The sequence below is a fragment of the Catharus ustulatus genome, chromosome 10, assembly GCF_009819885.2.
Source record: "Catharus ustulatus isolate bCatUst1 chromosome 10, bCatUst1.pri.v2, whole genome shotgun sequence".
NCBI classification, from domain to species: domain Eukaryota; kingdom Metazoa; phylum Chordata; class Aves; order Passeriformes; family Turdidae; genus Catharus; species Catharus ustulatus.
The window spans coordinates 21,630,343-21,652,844 of NC_046230.1; the positions used below are offsets into that span (position 1 = coordinate 21,630,343).

A 22,502-nucleotide genomic window follows, 5' to 3' on the forward strand; every position below is an offset into this window, starting at 1 on the left:
CAAGAGTTCTAGCAGTTATGCCATGTACAGGCTCTCCATTACTCCACCCAGTGCCATTCAGCAGCAGACAGACACGATCAGGAGAAGAATTGCCAAACTCAACAGCTGATCTCCACAGATCACTATCACAAATTAAGACATACCACAAATTAGGAGAGTACTGATCTTGTCAAGAATCAGATTAAATTCTGGATATGTTGAATAGAAAAGGTAAATAAAGAGAAAGGAAATCAATCCATTCCTGGATTTGTTCAACGGTCTGGGTGACCTGGGGAGTCCCTGTGGCAGTGAATGAATTGTCCCCTCCTGCAGATAAAGGATTAGAACTCTCTTTGTTCTGTGTGGTCGTTTAAGGAGGGCTGAGGTGACCCACAGGGAATGAGAGTGGCAGGAACCAAGGAGTCCTTGTGCTGCTGTCGTGGTTTAACTCAGCCCCACGCAGCCGCTCGCTCGCTCTCCCGGGTGGGAGGGAGAGAATCAGGAGAGCAAAAGTGAGAAAACTTGTGGGCTGAGATGAAGACAGTTTAATAAGGGAAGGAAAAGCCATGCACACAAGCAAAGCCAAACAAGGAATTCATTCCCCACTTCCCAGGTGTCCAGCCATCCCTGGGAAAGCTGTAACAGTGACTTTCCATCACACAACAGTGACTTGGGAAGACAAAAACCATCACTCTGAACATTCCCAGTTCCTTCTTCTTCCTCAGTTTTATGCTGGGTCTGGAATATCCCTTGGGTCATTGGGGTCAGCTGTCCTGCCTCTGTCCTTTCCCAAGTCTTTGTGCATCCCCTTCCCCTGGCTGAGGTGAGGAGCAGAAAAAGCCTTGGCTCTGTGTAAACCCTGCTCAGCCATAACCAAAACATCTCTGAGTTATCCACACTGCTCCCAGCACAAATCCAAAGCACAGCCACACATCAGCTACTCTAAAAAGAATTAACCCTACCCGACCAAAACCAGCACAGCTGCCTTGAAAAGCTTCCCCCCAAAGCCTCATTTATTAGTGTAGCAGTAACTTTACTTTTGAAATACATTTATCAACTGCTATTGTGAAATGTGCCCAAAGAGCTTTTATTTTTCAAAGGGACCATATCAGCTTTTACACATCAACAAACAAGCAGAGAAAAAGCTTTTTTTTGTTAAAACGTGGAATGTCACTTTTTGTGGGGGTAATAGCTGGAGGTGCATAAAACCAAATTCTGCCATTTAATTAGTAATCAGCAGTGATCTGTTAGTCAGTTACTGTAATTCATGAACTGTTAAGTCAAAGCAAAAATGGCAAGTAATTAGACTGTATCCATTAGACCTTCCCTAGCACACACTCATACAGCCAGGGTTTCAATTGGAGGCAGAAGTGGAAGTGTGAAACTCCTTAATATATTCCACTTTTTAATTAGCAATCAGTGCTGATTTGTCAGCCATACCAACTCTAATGCATGAACCATTGAAACACAGAAAAAAGGCACACTTTCAAAACCATTTATGCTCATATTTACATTCTTTCCAGGCTGGAACACTGGAAACAGCACTGAAAAGACATCAGAGAGCAGCAGAAAGTGTGTAGGAGCTCACAGTCCAACACAACCACTGCATCTTTGATGGTTTGAGTGAAGACACAAATTAAGTATTTACAAGAGGCAGTTGGCATGTCTAGATACTGACAAATAAACATTAATAAGCATTACCTTTGTTAACTGTACACAACTCAAAATCTCCAAGAGCTCAGGAAGTTTATATTCCACTCAACTTCATTTGAAAGAAACTATTAATAAACTGAGAGCAAACTTAGCAGGTTGCTGTGTTTTGGATGGAGAAGGAAGTGAGGGAAGTGTAAAAAGTCCTCCTTTGCCTGATCTTCAGAGCTGCCAGAGTAACCTGGCAGGAGCAGTAGAACAAAACCTGCTTCTGGGCTTTGGTAGGTGCAAGATTTTACTTCCTCCAAGCCAGGATGGGCTCTACAGCACTCCTGAAGCTGAGCAAAACTGGGCACTGCAGCATCAGGCCAAGAGCCCCTTCCTTCCTCAGCCCTTACAGAAATTGAGGAGCTGGGGGAAGAGCGGGAATGAGGTGTAGAGGTTCTCCTCTTTTTACCCATGTTAGCATAAATACCAGAACTTTAATTCCTTAAATTCACTCAAAGTACATGCACTAGGCCTCCCTACAGGGTGTAAAAATAAAAGGCTGCTTCATACATCTTTGTAAGAACCTTTTGTATATTAAAACACACAAGCACATATATTTTTATATATAATAACTTACCTCAGAACTAGAGGGTAGCTCCTACAATAGTCAGGCTCCGTGCTTGAAGTCAGTGTCAGTGTATGGATCAGCTGATAAAGGCACCAACACAGTTTAAACTAATTACAGTTTGCAGGTAGGGTGGTAATTGCACTTCTAACTGCCTAAATTAAGTATACAAAGGCCTTGTTGCATTTGTATAGAGGCTGACAGGATACTTTGTGCCAGCTGTAAATTCTGCCCTCAGTAGTGGTAATGTTCTTTACAAAAAAATTGCTGTTGTTTGCCTAACATCTGACAGAGTGACATCTATTTGACTACATGTTGAATTAGTTTGTTTTCATGGTGTTCCCGTTTCCATTGCAGCTCTCCTTAGTGGTGGGAGCAGGCGGGTTTCTGGCTCTGCCCTTGAAACCGGTCCCAAAGCAAAGAACGTGGCACCAGTTTGCCTTCCCCCTTCCGATGTCAGCTGCAGGAGCACTCAGCCAGCGTTTCCAGCTTTCAACAGCTTTTGTGTTTTTAAAGTACATCCTAGCTGCCCCTCTTTGTCTGATGGCTGCCTTTCAGGGGCTGTAAACATCCATCTCGCACAGGAGGTTGCAGCTCCTGCGTTTGAAACAGCAACTATTTCTCTGCAAAGCACAGGTCAAGCTGTCCTGTTGAATCTACCACGAATTTGCAAACAGGTGCTCTCAGCAACTGTGAGATCTCCACCTTTTCCCTTTGAACAAAAACCTATAAAAGATGAAGGATGTTAGGCATTAATGCTTTAATAGTTTGTGAGCGGACATTTAGGAGTTCTAGGCATGTGAATGGCTCCAACCTCTATTCCAGACCTTCTCCACTCTCTTCTTGAATAACTCAGTGGGGCTCTCCTAATTTTTTTAAGCAAGCAAACAAGTTTTGCTTCCTTAAACACCACCCCACCAAACTCCCACCCTAAAGAAAACCTTTTCCTCTGACAGCTCTCCTTCAACTACCGATTTAGAGCAATGGTTAAGAGGATTCTTACAGCACTGCAAGCAGCTCATTAAACTGTTTTTGTACAGCCCACAAGAAAAGGCTATGTTTTAAACAAAGACCATCTTTTGACCTCTTCAGAATTCCAGTTTTTCTGAATGAAAAAAATTCTGTATGCTGACCATGTGCTGGCTGACTCTGTAGCACAGAGATATTAGAATGTCCTTTTAAGTCAGTTTTTTTTTCCTTAAGAGTTGCAGAACAGATCTTACAGATTCAGAAATCTCAACATAAAGACTTAGGAAATTATACTGAATTCTACTAAACTATCCAAATTGAAGTTTAAAATATTATTCAGGAGATGTGAATTGTCTGAATCTGACTGAAGCTAGGTGTTGCACAAAACCAGGTTACTCAGTAAGTCACATCCCATGAGGTGAAATGGTAAAAGTAATCTTGTTTCAAATTCTCATTTGGGGAAGTAGTCTCACCTCAGATTTCAAGGAACACCAGCCAAAATACCCTCCAAAATTCTGTACTTATTCCAATGCTACAAGTACATGTAATACTGGAAATGGAAAAGGTAGGGCAAACTGCTCATTTGTAAAAATTCCTTTTTTTGGCTTGTTTCTGTAACTCTGGATCACATTTTAACTCAGAAAACTCATTTCCACCTCCCAGCCTGTTCTGCCATCTTACTCAAGCCTTTGCTGCTGTGTGTGAGCTGTAAAACACTCCCCCCCTTCCCTTTCCACTCTGTCAAGAGAAATTCTGAGCAGACCCTTCTCAATCCTAACATTTGCTAACAGTACACCTATTTTTTTTCATAAAAGTAGAAGCAGCTCTTGCTGAAATATGACATTACACAATGTAGGAGTGGATAAAGTCACAGCAGAAGCTGGGACAGCCTTCCTCCTCTTCCAAGAGTTACCAAGACTGGCAGAACTGGCTCCTCTGTTTTAATGTGCAACAACTGAAGAGCAGGAGGACTCAGCACTGTAACTGAGGCTGAGAGTGCTGTAAAAGTTTGCACAGAAGTTACCAGGTTGAAGATGCCCTTCCAATAATAATAAAAAAAACCCAAAGAACAAAATCAACAAACAAACCAAGAACTGGTGTTGGATTTTCTGTATTTATTTAATAGTTCATTTTCTAGAGTCACTTCATGATAGAAGCGTCAGTGCATAATCATCTCAGAATGGACAAGGACAAAAAAACCAAAAAGGAACAAATTGTGGACTGGACACATAGATCCAGGGGAAAGTCATTAATATATTAAGAAAAAACAAAAATATTCAGGCCTATCAAGTGGTATACTTTATTAGGAATAACTACATAGATAATCAAAGTACAGTTGTAGGCTGGAGCCCAACAATGCTTTTTTTTTTCCCATATAAAAAAGTAAACTTTCATAAAAGCTTGTTTAGTAAAAGCCAGAAGCAGTGTTATTTTAAACAGTTTATTTACATTGCTCAGATTGGCAAAAAAATAAAGATGTAAAAAACAGTCAGTCTGACACATTCAAAAGCAGCACTAGTTACGTATAGATACAAGACAAAACACAGGTGGTTACAAAGAAACCAGAAGTTGTGAACTCCTGCTAATACCAACAGTTGAACTGTTAATGAAATGCAGAAATTCACAAATTTAGATAGTTTGTGAGAGTGCATTGCAGGGTACAAACTGTTCAGAGATGACAGAAGTGAACACAGAGTTTTAGAGAAAGACATAAATACATGAGAAAGCATAAAAGCCTTAGGAGTAGTACACTGAAATTTTACACACCAAAATTGGACCCTGAAGTGACAGTGTCCTGTCTATATTGGTGCATTATTACACCAATAATCCCATGTATTAAATAATGATTTGTTAACCAAGTATGGGGAATGTGTGGGGGTTTGGTTTTTTAACAACCCTACTAAACAGGAGTGTAAATTCTTTTTCTTCAGACTTTCACTTCAAAGCAAGACAAAGAATTCAATTGATCATTTCTGGTGGTCAAAGCTCCTCATACCACTGTGTTACAGTGAGGCTGCAGATCATAATCACAAAACTCAATTCTCTTTAATTATAAACATCTACATTTATAAAATATCTGGAACAAGCAGCTGTACAACAGGTTAACTGTCATACTTGAAAAGGTCAGGTACTTCATAATGTATGTCCATTTAAGAAATCCACAATTCAAACATTAGAGTGCTCTGCCAGTAGATGAAGTTAGGCAAGCATAGGAGTCATCCAAACTAGCAGTAAATTATGTGATCATCATCTTCATTGCAAGATCTGACAAACCAGTTTAGTGCCTGGAGGGGACAATTTCCATAGAAGAAAATGTTTCAGTTATGCTGGTAAGGAAATAAAGCTGTGCAAGGGAACACTGTGTTTAAATGAAGGCCAAGTCACTTATTCCACTGATTGGCCGGTCTGCTTCAACACAACTAAACCCCCCTTGTGATTAACTAGTGTTATCTAGCATTTTGCTAATCATTGCTAAGTGCTAATGACTAAGGTACCATTAATGTCACAGGTCACTGCCCAGCCACCGGCTTTGTCAGTCACTCCCACAGAGCAGAGTCCTTCCCACCTGCCTCAGATTAAGTGGGTTGTTGATCGGCTCAAAGTGTGACTCCTCCTTTCAAAGATCGAGGGAAGGCTGACCAAGGAAGGAGAAGGAACACCCTGGTGGACAAAAAAAAAAAAAAAAAGTTACTGATCATTTCTGAGCCGATCTTGATAGCACAGCAGTCATTTCTCAACCTTGACATATTGACATATCCTACAGGGAATGTGAGAGTGCAGAAGATCTCAAAGATTGGCAGCTTTGGAAGTTAATGATTCAGCATTTCTAGAGTTTGAACAGGAAACTTAACACATTTTTAAAATCACAGAAGATTTTTTTTCCTTGTTACTAGCCTTGAGATTTGGAATGTAAGAAAATGTTTTTGAAGAGTAGCTTTTAACAAGTATTAGTATACATCTTGCATCACTTTTTGCAGTAATAATCTCCCTCCAAAATGAAGGCAAGATACACTGTGATAATCTCCTAGAGCAACAGAGCTCCCCCTCCAATCCTACAACTTTCTGTATTATCACCAGCTCTGAGCCCCAAATGAGATGCTGAACACATGTCTCCTTGGCTGCAGGAGGCAACAGACATCCCCATGATTTGTCAGAGCTTGCTTTAGCTGTGCCTGGATGGGCACACACTAGGCAAGAAGCTGACTTTTCTGATGCTTGGAGAATAAGCTGCTTCTGAGACTTAATTACAGTGAAACCAACACATCAATATGTAGCACTAAAAGTAAACCTCTTTGGATTAGCTGAGATTTTATATTCTTTTCACATCAGACCTCAAGATACTTTCACAAGCAATCCTCTGTTGCTCTTAACAGCCAGTCAAGCTTCTCAGCACATCAACAGGTCACGGTAGTTAGGCAGCGTGTGCACCTGCATACTTCAGGAATCTTCTGAATAGGGATATTTTGGGCAGGTAAGGATATACACACTTCACTATGAACAAGCCCTATGCCTGTTTATGGCATGTCCTCCATTTGCAGTCATTGGCAATATCTGAACATTTAACCCTAAATTCCTCTTTATAGAGCAGCTCTTATTAGACTCAAGTATTTTATACTAGATTTTTTTTTTTATTATTTACAGATAGATAATAAAAAACTAAAACCACAGGTAAAATGAGCTGCTCAAGACTTCCTTGCAACCAAGTTATCAAAGTCCTCAGAACTCTAGCCAGTGAGCTACATGGCCAACTGAATTGAAACAGTGAGGAATTAAACTGCATCTCAATTAAGAAAAAAAACTCAAAAAAATTACATTTAAAAGTTTGTGAAAAAATCAGTTTGCACCCAGAACCAGAAATAGAGCCCCATGTGAGTGCTACTCCAACCCTGTGCATTAGAGGATGTTAAAGAACCCAACACCATCTGAAGCCCTTTGTGCATTAGAGCTGTACCATGCTCTCTTAGCTCAGAGAACTCAGGATTTCTTGCTCACTTCAGTCAGGATCTGATGCACAGAATTTCCCAGCACCACACTGGTTATCATCTCCAGCATCAGCACAAGTGGCAGCAATGACAGGGAAAGCACATGGTCTGCCCAAGGCATGACCATTTAAGCTCTCCAAGTTGGAAGAGGCTTTTGCTTCTAGAGCATTTGAAAGATGAGTATTTGGAGAGCCAGGACACTGCACAGAACCAGGCCTGGAGTTTTGAGAGCTCCAATCAACAGAACTGGAGCGATGGACATTAACAGCACATTTGGCAGATCCACTTAGGCTGCACGCGGAAGAGGAACGAACAATCTACAATTGGGAAGGATTTAAGAGTTAGCTCCAACAAGAAAAAAAATCCCCAAGCATTCAAGCTTTATTGCTATTTTTACTCTTTTTTTTTTTTTTCTGCACCAAAAAATTCCTACATAAGCATAGGCCAGGATTTAATTTAAATAAAACATTATGTCTGAAAAACATAAAAGCTTTGACTCTTAATGGACTCAGACAGGTTCCCTGCAGTTTTAGTTTCCTATCAACAACTGCACTGATATTCCAACTTAAGGGGCTGGAATCCAAACCTCTTTTCCCCCTCAACATTATCACTGAGCCAAAAAGGCTTTATGCAAGTTTAGTGGTGTGTGACATTGGTTAAAAAACAAACCACAACAAGATCTGCTGCCAAGCTGCAGCTTATTACCACAGAGGTGCAAGAGCTCTGGGGAGAATCTGAAACAGGAACATGGTTTTGCAAGTTTCTAAGATTTTGTGGAAAACAAGTATTTTTGTCTGGAGTAGATATGCACAGAAATTACATGACTTGCAAGTTCATGAGAAATGAGATACAGTGCTGCATGAAAACAAAGACAATTAGAATGCAAAAACAATTGTTGCCATAATAATAATGGAAGGAAGAAAATCTCTCCACAGAAAACTAGGCTATAGCCTCATTGATAGATTTTTTTTTTATTATTTCCTCTAAAGCAAGGGAGTCTGCTGTGATCCTTCCTCCCTTACTGCTTCATATTTTCTCATGTGGGAGAGCAGGGCTATATCTTTATGTTGTACAATTTAATGGCCACTCAAACATACTGAATTACCTCAATATTTAAGTACTGACACATCAGTCAGCAGTACAAAGATGAACTGCATTCCCTTTTCTTGGCCTTCTGTCCCACATCCTACAGACTAGAAAGTAGGAATTTACTCATCAAATTTACTCAAACACTATAATAAAAAGCAAAGATGATGAAAAGATTCCTCCAAATCTAGCCTGCTTTACTAGACTGTATTAGGAAATTGAGTTTGGCCTAATGTAGCAGAAGAAAGCTGTAACAGGCAGCCAGGCATAGCAGGAGAGCTGCAATATGTAGAACAATATTTTATTTTATCAAGTTTTCTTAAATATTTACAAGGAGGTAATTTCCTTGTTGTTTTAAAAACTTGCAGGTTGCAGCATCTATGTTTTTCTACCCTTCCTTCCCAGTTTGTTTCACAGGATGTCTGTAATCTCACTACTTTGAAACATTCACCATACAATTCAGAGTTATACACCACATTTCTATTAGTGTTCAAAATCAAAAGCATGAACCAGTACAAGAATTGTGTTGAAATTTTCTCATTGTCTCAGAAGAGGAAACCTATTCCTGGGGTTTTTCAACTGTCATGTACAAGGCAACTAGTGCATCAAAATTTTTCTGCATTTCCAGCAAGTAAGGCTTCTCATTAAACAGCTCTTGAAAATAATACCCCTAAGAATGCAGTTAATCATTTTTCCCCACTGTGGGTGCTGGAATTGCTGAAGTGAGAGCAGCAGCAGACACGAGAGGAGTGTGCTGTGTCAGAAGGTGCCTCCCCCGGCCTGCCCTGCAGGTCACTCACCGCTAGGGACGAGGTGCTGGGCAGGCGGCTGCCGATGTAACTCTCGTTGGCAGAGCTGGGGCTCCGCCCTTCGGTGGCGCTCTGAGACATCAGAGCCCTGCGGAGAGCTCGCTTGGGTGTTTTGGAGAAAGAGAAGGCTCTTGTGACCTGAGGAGTTTGACAAGAGGTTAAACACTGACAAAAACCAGGCTGTAATAACTACTGTGATGCAGGCTACCGTTCTGAACATCTCTAGGATGTGTATCAAGGGTTGGTGGCTGGAGCACAACCAGCCAAACATCCACACCTAAAGTGATTTGACTTTTAAAGGCTCCCCATCATCCTTGCTCTTCTCATTCTGACCAAATATGAGGGCATCACAGGAGGGAGAGAGATTCAGGGAGAATTCAAAGCAAGGTATGGTCACCAAGGCTTCCCCACATCTCTCAGTCCTCCCTCCTCCTTTAGGTTGCTCTCAATTTTGCATTATATTTAAAAGACTCAAAGTATTAAACAGCATAAATTCCACAACAGACTCTAAAATGACTACATAATAGTTATGGCTGTAATACTTAAGACTATATATACAGATATTCCAAAGCCTTAAACATCCCTCACCTTCTTTCTTTAAGGAGATTATATTTAAGAGTTTTAGTTCAGATTATGTTTCTCCTGTCACTACTGTAAATACTACAAACCATCTGAAAGAGGAATCCCAGCACAATTCTCTGAACAAAAAGCACTACCTTTATACTATCTTACCTTTTTTGATGTTTTCTTTATTGCCCTGGATGCTCTGCTTAAAGTACTGTCCATATCTTTAGTATTTACTTCAACTGAATCAGGATCAGCAACATAAATGAGATTTTCCTGTAGACAGAAATAGCCTTAATAATGGTCAAATATCAGCACTTGCCAAAATATAGTTTTCTAGTCCATTAGAATATATTTAAGGGCTTAGTTGCCATATTCTTCCATATTTAACTCTTCATACAGTCCAGCAGCTATTTATTTTCAAACTATTTTATTAGATCTACAGCTGGTGCAATCAGTTTGTGAAACTACTTCATCAGTAGTTTTACATTCAGTTTGTCTGATTCAGTTTCAAGTCCAGGGCTGACCAAATTAAAGGCAGTAGTTGTGAGGCATCCATAGGGAGTTTAAGATAAACATTGCTTTATTCCACTGACACATCCAGCAGATTTCTGAAGTGAAATCTTGAGAACTCCAGCTGTCAGACATTAAGACTAAAGACTTTCAACTTAAGTGCAATACATGCTGCAGAATAGCCACGAGTTTGGGGGATCTTTTCATGCCTCATATTCTTAAATTCCATCACGTGCAAAGCAATCTCTGGCTACCTACTTACAAAACCTGGGGGGGCAGAAGGGGCACACATGGGAGTGGGAAACTGCTGGGATGATTTTTTTTTTTCTCTTTGTTGTCTGCATTTTATGAAAAGACATTTTACACTAAAAAAAAAAAATCTCAGAAGGACCCCAGTCAGGAGCTTTATGGCCATTCCCAGGGCCTAAGGAAGAGCAGCCAAAGCCTTTGCTGCCACCAGGTGGCAAAGTCAATGTTACCTCATTCACATAATGCTCTAGAAATCTAAAACCAGGCAAAAGTGCTTAAATTGAAGCTCAATTTGACATTTAAATCAGCAAGAAAGAAGTATTATATAGTTGGTACAAAGTAATAGGCACAGAAATTACAACTAATGGGATTCAGCAAAGTAGGTTACAATTTGTCAGAGTATGATTCTGAATATCTTGGGGCAAGAGGGAATGATACATTTATTACACAAAGGTTTAATTTCTATTAAAAAATCCACATTATATGTGACACAAAATACTGAAGATAGGCAACACACAGACCAAAGTAAATGAACACTTCCACATCAGCACTTTTCCTACTCAGTACCCAAAAGGGAAACCACAAAACCCAAGTCTCATTCCTAAGTCCTTAGATCACAAGATACACCAAGTGAAACTAAGGTGCTGTTTTCATTACTTAATTACCTTTCCTGTAACTAACATGCCTTTAAAAATCACAACCAAATACTGTACCGTAAGAATACACTGCAGAACATGAAGCATTCCTATTTCATACCAAGTGGCTTCAGCTATCTGTACCACACGTATTTTCAGCAAATTGAGATGACTGCTATGCACTTTTACATAATTAAAACATTAGCTGAAAGCCTCTTGCTGTAATTGGAGAGGATCTACTCCTCAAATTAGTGCTTTTCTGACTATAGAAAGCCCACATGCTGAATTTCTAGAAATGTGACAAGGCCACTGCCTCATTTCACTGTTTTTCTTCTTTCCTTGTTTTAAGGTTTAGATTTCTATCTATGGGAGGAAGATGCTTCATGGTACAGATAAGGTATAAAGCAAAGAACTCAACCTAACACAGAGTCAATCCAACACAAATGATCAACAACACTGAGATCGTAAATTCAAAGATAGCTGTGAAAGAAGCAAGCTGAAAACAATTCTTGTTAAAACTACAGTGCAGAGTTGAATCATACCCTTTCAGCATCAAAAATTACAAATAATTTTTGATTTTTAAGCACTATTTAGCTTCTGCACAGACTACCTTCCAGGCTGTTTCCTTTTCCATCTTTTAACCACTCACTTAGACATGTTAGTACAAATGTTTTCTGCTCTACTGTATCCCAAGCATGTCCACTATTAACTTCTTTAGCTTCAGGTGCTTAAAGCCAAAAAGAGGGACATGTTTCAACCAGCAGCATGGTTCCAGAGTACTTACGGCATCTGCTTTACAAATGGTGTTGGCCACGTGCCGACACAACGTCTTCAGCCACTCCTCCTTGCGGGGGTCTTCAGTTGTCATCTGGAAACTGAGCAGCTTGTTGTTGAGTTCTGTAGGTGGCCTCACAACTAAGGCAAAAGCTTTCTGGCAATCTACAGTTTATTTAAAAAAAAGCAAGGAGTTAATAAAAAGAATTTTTTTTTTCATATAATTTAGGTGGAAAACTTCAGAAGGGTCTGACAGAACCCTCTGTGTGCCAGGAGCTGGAGCTACAGACAATATGATTTGGGGCAATGATTTTGTCTTTACTGACAACAGCTGTTGTATCACTTGCAAGAGCAGAGCTCTGTCCACAGCCATCATCAAGAGGCTACAATCAGCTGTTCAGGCAATAGCTGATTATTCACCAAGTAATCTGCAGAGCAGTCAGCCTCACCTATCCTCTTTGCCATTTCTCTTAGTTGGGTTTCTATGTTCAGGTGCTTCAGAGAGCATAAAGCAGATCACATGATGTGCAAATCATCACTTACAGTGAAACACCAAATCTTGCCAGGATAGAAATCTAGAAACTGGTGTGACTAGATTCTTTGTAAGTCCCTATCAAGGCTGGAGCAGAATGGCAAAGCAGACAGAAAATTAAGTCATCTTTTAAGATGCCAAGCACATCTCCTCCTGAGCATTATCATCACCAGTTAGAAGAAAATTTGGTTTCACACCAACAGCACTTCTCTCTGGCCAGTCTGAATCTCTGGGCTGAAGTCTGAGGTTTGGTTTTTATTTTGTACATCCAGAGCTGTCAAGTGTTTAACTCTGTTTATTTCACACTGCCAATTGGTTGGCTTATGCTAATGCCATCTAGTAGTTCTGCCAAATTCAGCATCCTGCAGTATTCTTGAAAAGCCAAAAGGCATCAGTACAAGGAATTCTCAAGCTCATACAGAGTTTCAAACATAAGCTGTTACTAAGATCACACATCTAATATACCATACAATAAACACACCTTAACATTTTATCCCATAACAGCAGAGCTTCCCCTTCACACTCTGAAACAGTTTAATTAACTACCACAGCACTTCAAAACACACAGACCTTCTGTCTCCCTGATGTCCAAGACTTTCTTGATCTGGGAGAGAGGCATGAGAACAACATGCTTGAGAGATGCAGGAGGCCTGGTGTGGCCATGGGGACTCTTGAAACCTCCAATAACTTTATGCCTTTTCCTTGCAATCTGCAATTAAATAGAATAGAAAGGGTCAGTTGGAAGATCTCTTGCCATTGTTTTCTTTGCTTTCTCTATTTTTCACCTTCTACTATCCAGGAAGGCACAGAAAATCTTGCTGCTCTACCACATAAATCTTACAGGAATTAACTTATCTCACTATTCACTGCCTACAGCCCAAGTGGCTCAGCACTATTTGTTACTTGGCATCAAAACAGTCAGCTGAAAAATACAATAAATTTTTTAAAAATACCTAGAGAGGAAGTAATTTTGCATTACAGACCGCAATTCTACCCTGCATAACAAACAAGGGTCCTTTGAAATCTACCACAAGGTAGTCTAGATTTAAACAGAAAAGACAACATCTATATGCATGAACCAACTGAAGGTGTGGTGTGTTATGTCCTAGAAATATCACTTGCTGTTGCTTATGCATGCAGCCATTGAGCAGGCTTTGCATAAAAACATGTAAGGTACTTGTGTGTTAAAGTAAAGCATCTTGTTGTTTGTCTCTTGTCCTTTTTTATTACAAGTGGGTTTATCTTCCTTTCCTTCCGTTACAAGAACTGATGAAACTGAGTTGACTCCCAGAGAGAGTTCATCACTAGTCACAAGAACAGGCTTTTGTCCCTAAGTGCTGCTTAGGACAGCACTGATTTTGAATTATTTTAGAGGTAGTCTTCTAAGAAGACAATGCTCTTCACTGCTGCAGACAGCAACAAGTACTTTATGAAAATGTCCCTTATGAATTCAGTTTTCCCACATTAGTCTCCAAAACCCAGTTAGATTATTCTTCCCCTCTAGCTCTTCCTAATATATTTTTAGTTTAAGGCATTTATTATGATTTTGGTTTTTTGGTAGACTAAAACCAGACAGATCTACCAAGGCCTACTATTCATTCCCAATATACACAACTAAACTTTCAAAGGACAAACAACTTGATGAGTCAAGGACTCTAGCACTTTTTTATCCATTTAACTTGATGAGTCAAGGACTCTAGCACTTTTTTATCCATTTGTGCTACTGAAAGTGGTATCCAGATAAACATTTTTTAACATATTAAGCAGCTTTTATGTTTTTACTCTGGCTGCAAGACATTAAAGGCTACATTAACACCTCCCACCTATGCAGACATGACTTACTAATAACTGTGTTGGCTTATACAGTAGTTAATGGAAAGGAAACATCAGCATGTGTTGACCTATCAGCAATCTGTGACTTGGAATTCTGCCTCAAAAGTTCTTAAATTTTACTTATTTATATCCATGTGTAGTGTCAAGAGATGTACTGGTATAGTCATCTTACCTCTAGGCAATCATTGAACAGAAAGAGTGTGACCTGCTCTCCCCTGTCACAGAGGTCATCCCCCAGTGCTACAGTTTCCAGACGCTGAACCAAGCTGCGGTGGGAGGACAGGAGATTGGCCTAAATGACACAGGGAAAAAGCTCATTAAGCATTTAGTTCAAGGGCTGGATTACTGCTTGCTTACAGCTTAACACTGGCAATCTCTTTAAACCAGCACCATTGCATTGTATCCTCACACACTTTTGCAAAGGGAACAAAGTACTGCAGTCATTTAACAGACCTGCAGCTTTAGAGGAATTACTTACTGGACATCCATCCACTTCATAGACAACATCAAAGAACTGCCTTTGGGCCTCTGTTTTTCTTTTGTCTTCATTAATGTGTCTAAGGAAAGCATATTATATTAATCTTCAATACCCAGCAACCATAAATGCATGCACTAGAATTTAAGACATACAAAAAATAATAAAGCTAAACATTCAGGGATAGAATTTATACAGCAGCACTTGCCACATGTGCCTGAAAAAATAGCCAAATGCCACATGAAATCACATAGGAAACTTCAGCTCTAGAACACTATTCTGGTCATGTTACCAGCACTTGACACACCAGCCAGTTAAAGCAAAATTCCCCTCCCCTGCCTGGCAAGATTTTGAACCAGTGACTGACACAACTCAGTTCTTTGCAGCCTGCATTTTGTCTCCCCCAAATCAAGACTTCAGCTCACCAAGCAGCAGATGCAAGAATAATTACAATTTAAAATTTGTTAAAACCGGACAAACATTTTTCTAATTAATGCAGGAGTTCTTGTTGCTGGAGACATACGCTACACTTCAAAAGAGGTGAGACTTACAATCTAAACAACTTCAGCTTTCAGCTAATTAACTCACGGAACAGTGCCAAGAAGAGCTAATACACAACCAGAAGAAAAACCAATCTCTCACCAAAAGTCTGTCCTTTCAGTAGATATATGGATAGAAGATTTAAAGACAAAACCCATCTCTTCCATTCCAGAAGGAAGAGACAGAAATAAGAGTTGGAACAGAACAGAGGACAGGGGACAGTCCCTGCTGAGGCAGGGAGTCAGCAGAGGTTCAGCTACAAGTGCTGGGGAACATCACAGACTCCTTCAGAGCTCTGGCACAGAACACTAAAGTGACAACAGCAGCCAAAAGGAGGCTGAAGAACACCTACAGTTATGTTTACTTACTGTTCCTTGTGGCAACATAACACTGACAATTGAGGAGGAGCAGAGGGATCTAAATGCAGTATGTTTAACAGTATGTTCCACAGAATCAACATGACTTACGTCATCACCTCCTTTAATGATTCAATAGCTCTCTCTAGAGTTATTTTATCTGGGTTCTCTTCTGCTGTATGTTTCTTAATATCTACAATAAAACAAATTAAAGAAATAAAAAATCCACACATATTACAAGTGCCTGAAAAGAAATTTGAAAAATGCAAATTTAACTGAGTTAAGATAAGCTGACTGAAGAAATCAGATCTGCCCTGGAGTCCAAGTAGCACTGATTAAGTGGGGAACTGGGCTGAACAGAAGCTGTCCAGACATCTCATTAAGGAAAAAACCCACATACAATACAGAAACCAAACCCTTAAACTATTAAAAAAATTAAATTGAAGTGCAGAGACAAGCACAGAAGCATTTTTCTACCTGAAACAAAGGGTAACGTGGATTTTTTTTTTAAAAACAAAATCATTATTACAGCAAGCAGTTGAGACCAGGTGGAACACATGAAACAGTGAGCCTTGTCAATATGAATTGCTCTCTAGTTTGTGTTACTTTCATTTGAATCTCAATTATATTCTTGTTTGAAGAGACAGAATTGTCAGTGCAAACTGTTTCTCTATCTGTCTCCTGCATACAAATGTATGAACAAATGAAATTTAGTCAGAATTTATGCTTTCTTCAGTAGTGGGTCTCACTGACTGCCAGCAATCATGGTAAACTCACATAATCCAGCTTGTTTTACATGAGAAAAGCTGTTCCTAATGATGACAAAAAGTAGATATCTTGTGGTTTTAACACTTTCACAGACAAACTAATAACAATTACTAGGTTACCATTTAGTAGTAGGGCAACACTGGGCAGCCTTTGAACAGGACGGATAAGGAGCTCAGCAAGGCTTTGGCGACCACATTCAGGTTTAGCTTGATTTATCTGGGGAAAAGGAAATAATGTTTACTTGGTTCTTTTTGTACACACATACACAAGAAAAGCACAAGATCAGAAAAAAATTGCCTTCCTTGAAATTAGCTATACAAGTGTGAGAATTGTTTACCACAGTCATTAACAGAGCATGTTAAAAAACGCATTATATTCAAAACTACAGTGATTTACATTCTCAGAATGTAAAGTTTTAAAGGGTCCATCAACCCTCCAGCTCTTGTTCCAGCTGCTAATGTGGAGTGGGACTGGGGATGGCCTGTTCTCTTATTTGTTCCCCATCTTTTAGATATCAATACTTGGATACAGCTCCTAGTCCCTCAGAAAACATGAGCTGAAACTGTCAGTGTGATTACTTGATTATTTAGATACAGGAGTTAAAAGTTACACTGCACTATTAACAGTACACACATATCTAAAAGGATCGAGTCTTAAGCCTCATCTTCAGATAACTTTCTTTGAAGATCATCTTCCTGTTAGATCTCCACTGTTGGGCTCCTATTCATTAGTCACAAGAAGGCTGAGAAATTCTACCTCCCTGGAGCTTCACAGCTGCCCAAGAAAGTTAAAAGCTGTTTCAGAAATACAAGTCTCACAAACACAGGGAGGGGACCAGTCAAAGCAGCAGCTCCAGTTATCTCTACAGAAAGGAAAAGACATAGATTTGGGAAGAACTTTTTCCAGCAACAAATGCATATAATCAAATCACCTTGAAAGCTGTTTAACAGAGGAGGAACTCAGACCTTTTCTGGAAGAGTTTTGAGGAGCTTGAGGGATTGAAGTTCAAATCCTTCCTATTTCTGTCTCACCAAGCCATGCTGGCATTTCTTCAGGCTTTCAAAATTTCACATTCTTCCATCTACTGCATTCAGTAGAACACGGTAACAGTCCCCATGTTCTATTAAAATTTAATTCTGCAGACACTTACCTTTAGGAAAGCATGAAACCTTGGTTTCTGCTTTTCACATCTTGTAATCGTCTCCTTGCTCATTTCAAAGAAATTCACAAACGGAGGGTATGTTTTCAACAAGTCTTTTGACTGAAAGAAACAACTGTTAGGGCTCTGCTTTACATATTCTGTATCACTGTACATATGTTCCTATGCCCTGAGCCATACAAAGCTGCTCAAAGGCACATTGCAATAAAGAATAATAAAAAATGTGTTGTAAACCCATACGTGTTCTCAGAACAAGTTAAGACATTTTTGCATGCCAGATGCCTCAGATTGATGCTGCTGATTAAATGCAGGCTGCTCTCAACAGCATCAAGCAAACACGTGACAATCTTAGGAGCTGCTGAACAAGTCAAGTGAGAGGCAGGTTCCCACCTAGCAAGAGGCTTTTGGTGAGAATTTTGGAAGTTTCAGACAGGTATTTTCACTAGTTACTGCAAATCAGCCATCAAAAGCAATACCTTAGACTGATAACTTTAGAATGACAAGCACTATTTGTCTCAAAATTATCAGATCAGCAAAATCACAAGATACCTAACAGCCTATTTATGTTAAAATACTTTTGCAGTCCCAGACTTAGCTTTCCTGTTCTACACAGGACTCTTTATTCATTTATATGTTTCAAGTCTTGAAGAAAGAACACAAGATGTTTTTGTGAAAAGTTCTTTTCCTAGTTCTTTACTATTGATCAGAGGCAGCAGATGGCTAAGGGCCCAGGAAGTGGCTTTGAATGCTGAGTAAAAAGCATGTCTGTAGTGTTGCAAATGACAGTTCTCAGACTGTAGCTATTTGTATTTTAATCCTTCATACCTGTGAACAGACATAGACACTAAAACTTGACATGGGTTGTATCACCTAACTCAACTGAAAAGTCTAAGTAAAAGACAATGATACAAGTTGGAGTTCTCTTTCAGCAGTGCTTTGCTTGTGTTTGCTAGCTCCTAGAAGTGGATTGTTTGTAAGGCAAGATAATATGTGTAAGCATAAAGAAAATCAGGAACTTACATATTTGAGAATGATATCACCAATACTTTTGCTTTCAGTCCAATTTATCATAAGATCTTCCAGGTCTTCCTAGAATACATGCAAGGAGGGGGGGAGAAAACAAGCTGAGCATAAAGCCGTTAAATGGGATCAGTATTTTGCCAAACACATCATTAGGTCTGTTTTTGTGCTGACAAATCAGGCAACCCTAAAAGCTATACAATTTCACATTCAAGCCCTCCACTCTACTGAGGGCTGAAAACAAGAGACCTCTGGTTTACTGAATACAAAGACAGAGTTGTAAATCAATGCAAGTAGAGCCTGGTAGCATGTCAGGACTAGCCAACTCTGCAGCAAGATGACACTGCTGCATCCAACACAATACACAACACATCCCAAAGGAATATTGAAAAGGGATACACAGAACACAGCTGAACCAATTCTAATTAGGCCTGCAAAACTTATCTAGGACTTAAGTCTAAGATAGGATTGAAATAGAACTAGGATAGATTCCACTTACTTGCTACACCAGGGTGTGAAGGAAAGTGAGACCAAGCTTGTTAAGCCTATATGAGCTTGATAAGGATCAAACTCAATCACCATCAGATAATACGAGAGACAGGAGGGCACAGCTGAAGGTTCAAGGATTCACCTTAGGTGAAAAGGATTTATCACTAATACTGGTTTGTTGCTGCCACTGCTCATATCTTTTATGACACCAAAGAGGAAAGAAAACACAACAACTACATCAAAGCAACTCTCACTGCACTGTCTGCTGCAGGTGACTCCAGTTTGACACACGGACACACAGCTCAACTTTCATCCCTGTCTCAGTGGGCACACATCAATAGCTGGTGTGATTAACCACACTGGAACCCACTGGTTGGAAAAAACCAACAAAAACTACAAACAAATCACCAAGTAGCAGGGCATCTGCAAGTGTCTCTATTTTAAAAGCCTACAGTGAAATGCTGCCAGGATTAGACAGATGTCCCTATTTGAAAGGGTAGGTATCAGCACCAGGAAGAGTTTATACCTATCCAGCTCAGTAGATGCAACTGAAAACATGCAGAAAACATTCAAAGTCTCTATGAAAGCTTCCCCTGCAGGGGAGAAAGTGCAGCTTGCCTTGATTTTAGTGTGCACATCAAGAATATCTGGAATGCTGCCGAATATGGTCTTGATCTCTTCCTGTGCAAGGATTGGTCCCCCAAGTTGTCCTTCCTTCTCCAATGGAACTTGAAATAACTGATGAATTAAGAGAAAAAAAGTTAACACCCTCCCAACTGCCAACATTGTGTTAGAAACAATTATGAAAGCAACAGTGTTTTGCTTCTAGATCATAATTTCCTGCAGTCACAATCTTGAGATGTCTCCATTCAGCAAGAGTGGGTTTTGGAGAGTGGTTTGAAGACACAAACACTTAGTTTGATACAACTCTACAGCATAATCCCCTCTAATCTCTTTCTACTCACACACATCTTGGCTCATTCTTTAAGTAGATAATCAGCTGCAGTAGAAATAAAATTTCCAGAAATTAAGCTCTGCCTGTAAGTTGTTTGCTATTCTGCTCATCTTGGAATAATTTCAAAACAAAAAGGATTTTTCCCTCTGCCTTCTCTCTCTATTCACTAATATCTAAAATATTAGTCAGAAGATCCTATTTTCCTGACACTTCCAATTTAATTTCCATATATATTGCAATACTGCAGATCCCAGATTAGAAACTGTATTTTCCAATCTGAAACTGGGTATTTTTATATGCCAGTAAAATTACGTGAGACTGTTAATACTGTCATCTTCCTATGAAGCTTTGATGCAGAAGCCTGCAGATCACAGCTTGAAAATACTAATTGATGTAAACATTGGATATCTTCTTACAATTGACCTGGACTGGCTTTAAAATCATCTTACCTGAATAATTGTTGTCAGAATATCAACATAGTTACTTTCTGTCTGATACAATTCCTTTGCAACCTGCCATCTTGCAGACTGCTTGAGAGGAAGAGGAGTTGAGTTTTTGGAAGGTCTTGCACAGGATTTTGGTGTTTCTGATGAAGAAATATTCCCAAAAGAAAATAAAGCATTATTACACCCACAAACAAAACAACAAAACAACCCAAGCAAGCCCTAAAAAATAAAAACAAAACCAAAAAAACCACAACCACCAGACACAGCAAAAAACCCAAAAAAAACCCCAACCAACCAACCACCACAACCAAAAAAAACAAACTTCAGAATTTTTAACTGAAGTTTGGTGTTATTTTTCAAAGCCTGTATTACCAGGGCTCTTTCAAGAAAATAGTTCTTCATTACAGTCTTATAGAACAGCAACACATTATTCCTCAAAATTAGACTGAAACTAAGCAGCCATTTATGGGCAGGTTAATGCCTTGACCCTATTATTAGTACCTTATATAGCAGGAAACAAGCATTAGGTGCTGAACATTATTTATTTATAACCTAGTACAGAAGTGCTTTTCTACTTTCACTTGGCCACATAAACAATTCTCTCTCAGCTGCCCACCACCTTTGCATTAGGTGTGCAGTTCAAAACCACCGACTAAAATCAGCCCTTGCACACAACACTTACATTTCACCCTGTATGGGAACAGGAAAGGTCAGGAAAGTAATTTCTCTTAAAGCTAAAGACAAGGTGGACCTGGAGCAGTTCATGAGTTTTAAATACTTGTCATGTGTTGGATCTCAGACCTACACTGACTTTTTTGGTATCAAAGCTCATTACTGCCATAGTTAACAATGAAGTATCTTATTTGTTGTTTCAAAAATAGCACCTATGAGACCGACTGCTGCTTTTGGATTAGAAGAAAATTCCCTACCACAGGTAACAAGAGGACTAGCATCATCTAAAAGCTGATCTTCCCTGAATTCCTTCTAAATTCTCACTTACAGGTTGTGCCTCATTGGGAGCTCTTATGTGATTTGAGTTTTCCTTTTTTAAAGCAGTAGCTAGAGCAGAAGCTCCAGATACCTCCTCTATACGATGGAAACAGACTTTTTAAAAACACTTGGGGGTATCAGCTTTTGTCTAACCCAAAATTTTGCAGTTCCTCTCTTCACAAGAGCCCTGTGCAGAGATATTTCAAACTCTGTCCACTCACCCAAAACCAATTGAAGATTTATATTCTTGTGAAGTTTTAGACATGACTGTTTGCTGGCACAAACAGTGTTGCCTCAACAGAACATTTCAAAGACCTAGGAGTAGGCTCTGCAGGAACTTTCCCTTTACCCCCTAGAAAAGAATCTTTGTTCTCTTTCCTCCAAGTATCCTGTGGAGAGTATTTTAGATGATTTACTGTTGACTATGCTGCTAATTTGCTACAGACTTCCAACAGAGTATTTGAAACATTTTGGAGTAACACTCAACTGTACTTCCTATTTATCACCTCTGTATCTATTCTTTCAGATACAAAAATGCTTACTGTGATGACAAGAAGTAGCTTGGCCTGTGTCTGAACTCTTCACTCCAATTTTTTCCTCCACACTTTGAAACGGTATAAGCCTGGAATTACTTTGCAAATCTGTAGCAGAAGCTGTAAGATTTCCCTACCACCACCATTTCCACTTGCATGCGAGAGCTGTTAAACACTAAGCGCGGCTGAATGAAAGGCTTTAGCTCTACCTCCATTGGCAGTGCTTGACTCTGGAGTGTTGGAAATATCCAGCAAGGAGCCAATAGAGAGGGAATGTTCAGCTGAGGGGCGTTTCCGAGGAGGGAATGGGGACATGTCTGTTTCCCTGGTCAGCTGGGCCAGAGTCTCTTTCAAGCGGCGCCGTTTGCGGTTGCTGTTGGGAGTGTTCAGGGAAAGCAGCGACACCGACTTCTTGAAGTCAGGACTCTCTGACTGCAGACAAAGAAAACTTCATTCAGTGGGTTTGTCCTGTGTCCAGTTCAACTCAGTGCAGAGATTGGTTACTTACAGACAATTAACACACAACACAGAAGGAAATTTCTTAGAGAAGCTGAGGCAAAATGGGTGACACGTTTCTTCCCT

At 39.7% G+C, this 22,502-nt stretch overlaps 1 protein-coding gene across 6 annotated transcripts in view; it reads right to left on the reverse strand.

Moving 5' to 3' along the window:
• Positions 1 to 4,306: 4,306 nt before the first annotated feature.
• ECT2 (epithelial cell transforming 2) overlaps positions 4,307 to 22,502 on the reverse strand; it is a 29,828-nt gene continuing 11,632 nt past the window's right edge. For 5 of the 6 annotated variants that reach the window (XM_033069149.2, XM_033069153.1, XM_033069150.1 and 2 more), the window contains 14 exons: positions 22,130 to 22,352; positions 20,401 to 20,537; positions 19,615 to 19,734; positions 18,508 to 18,576; positions 17,479 to 17,589; positions 16,448 to 16,544; positions 15,672 to 15,753; positions 14,668 to 14,746; positions 14,362 to 14,481; positions 12,927 to 13,065; positions 11,835 to 11,989; positions 9,822 to 9,929; positions 9,081 to 9,227; positions 4,307 to 5,872 (listed from right to left, as the gene is read on the reverse strand). In XM_033069149.2, coding sequence (XP_032925040.1) covers positions 5,783 to 5,872; positions 9,081 to 9,227; positions 9,822 to 9,929; positions 11,835 to 11,989; positions 12,927 to 13,065; positions 14,362 to 14,481; positions 14,668 to 14,746; positions 15,672 to 15,753; positions 16,448 to 16,544; positions 17,479 to 17,589; positions 18,508 to 18,576; positions 19,615 to 19,734; positions 20,401 to 20,537; positions 22,130 to 22,352 — 1,677 coding nt within the window. In that variant the 3' untranslated portion in view covers positions 4,307 to 5,782. Of the gene's footprint in view, positions 5,873 to 7,023; positions 7,512 to 9,080; positions 9,228 to 9,821; positions 9,930 to 11,834; positions 11,990 to 12,926; positions 13,066 to 14,361; positions 14,482 to 14,667; positions 14,747 to 15,671; positions 15,754 to 16,447; positions 16,545 to 17,478; positions 17,590 to 18,507; positions 18,577 to 19,614; positions 19,735 to 20,400; positions 20,538 to 22,129; positions 22,353 to 22,502 lie in introns of those variants that run through there. The other variant, XM_033069154.2, reaches the window with a different exon arrangement.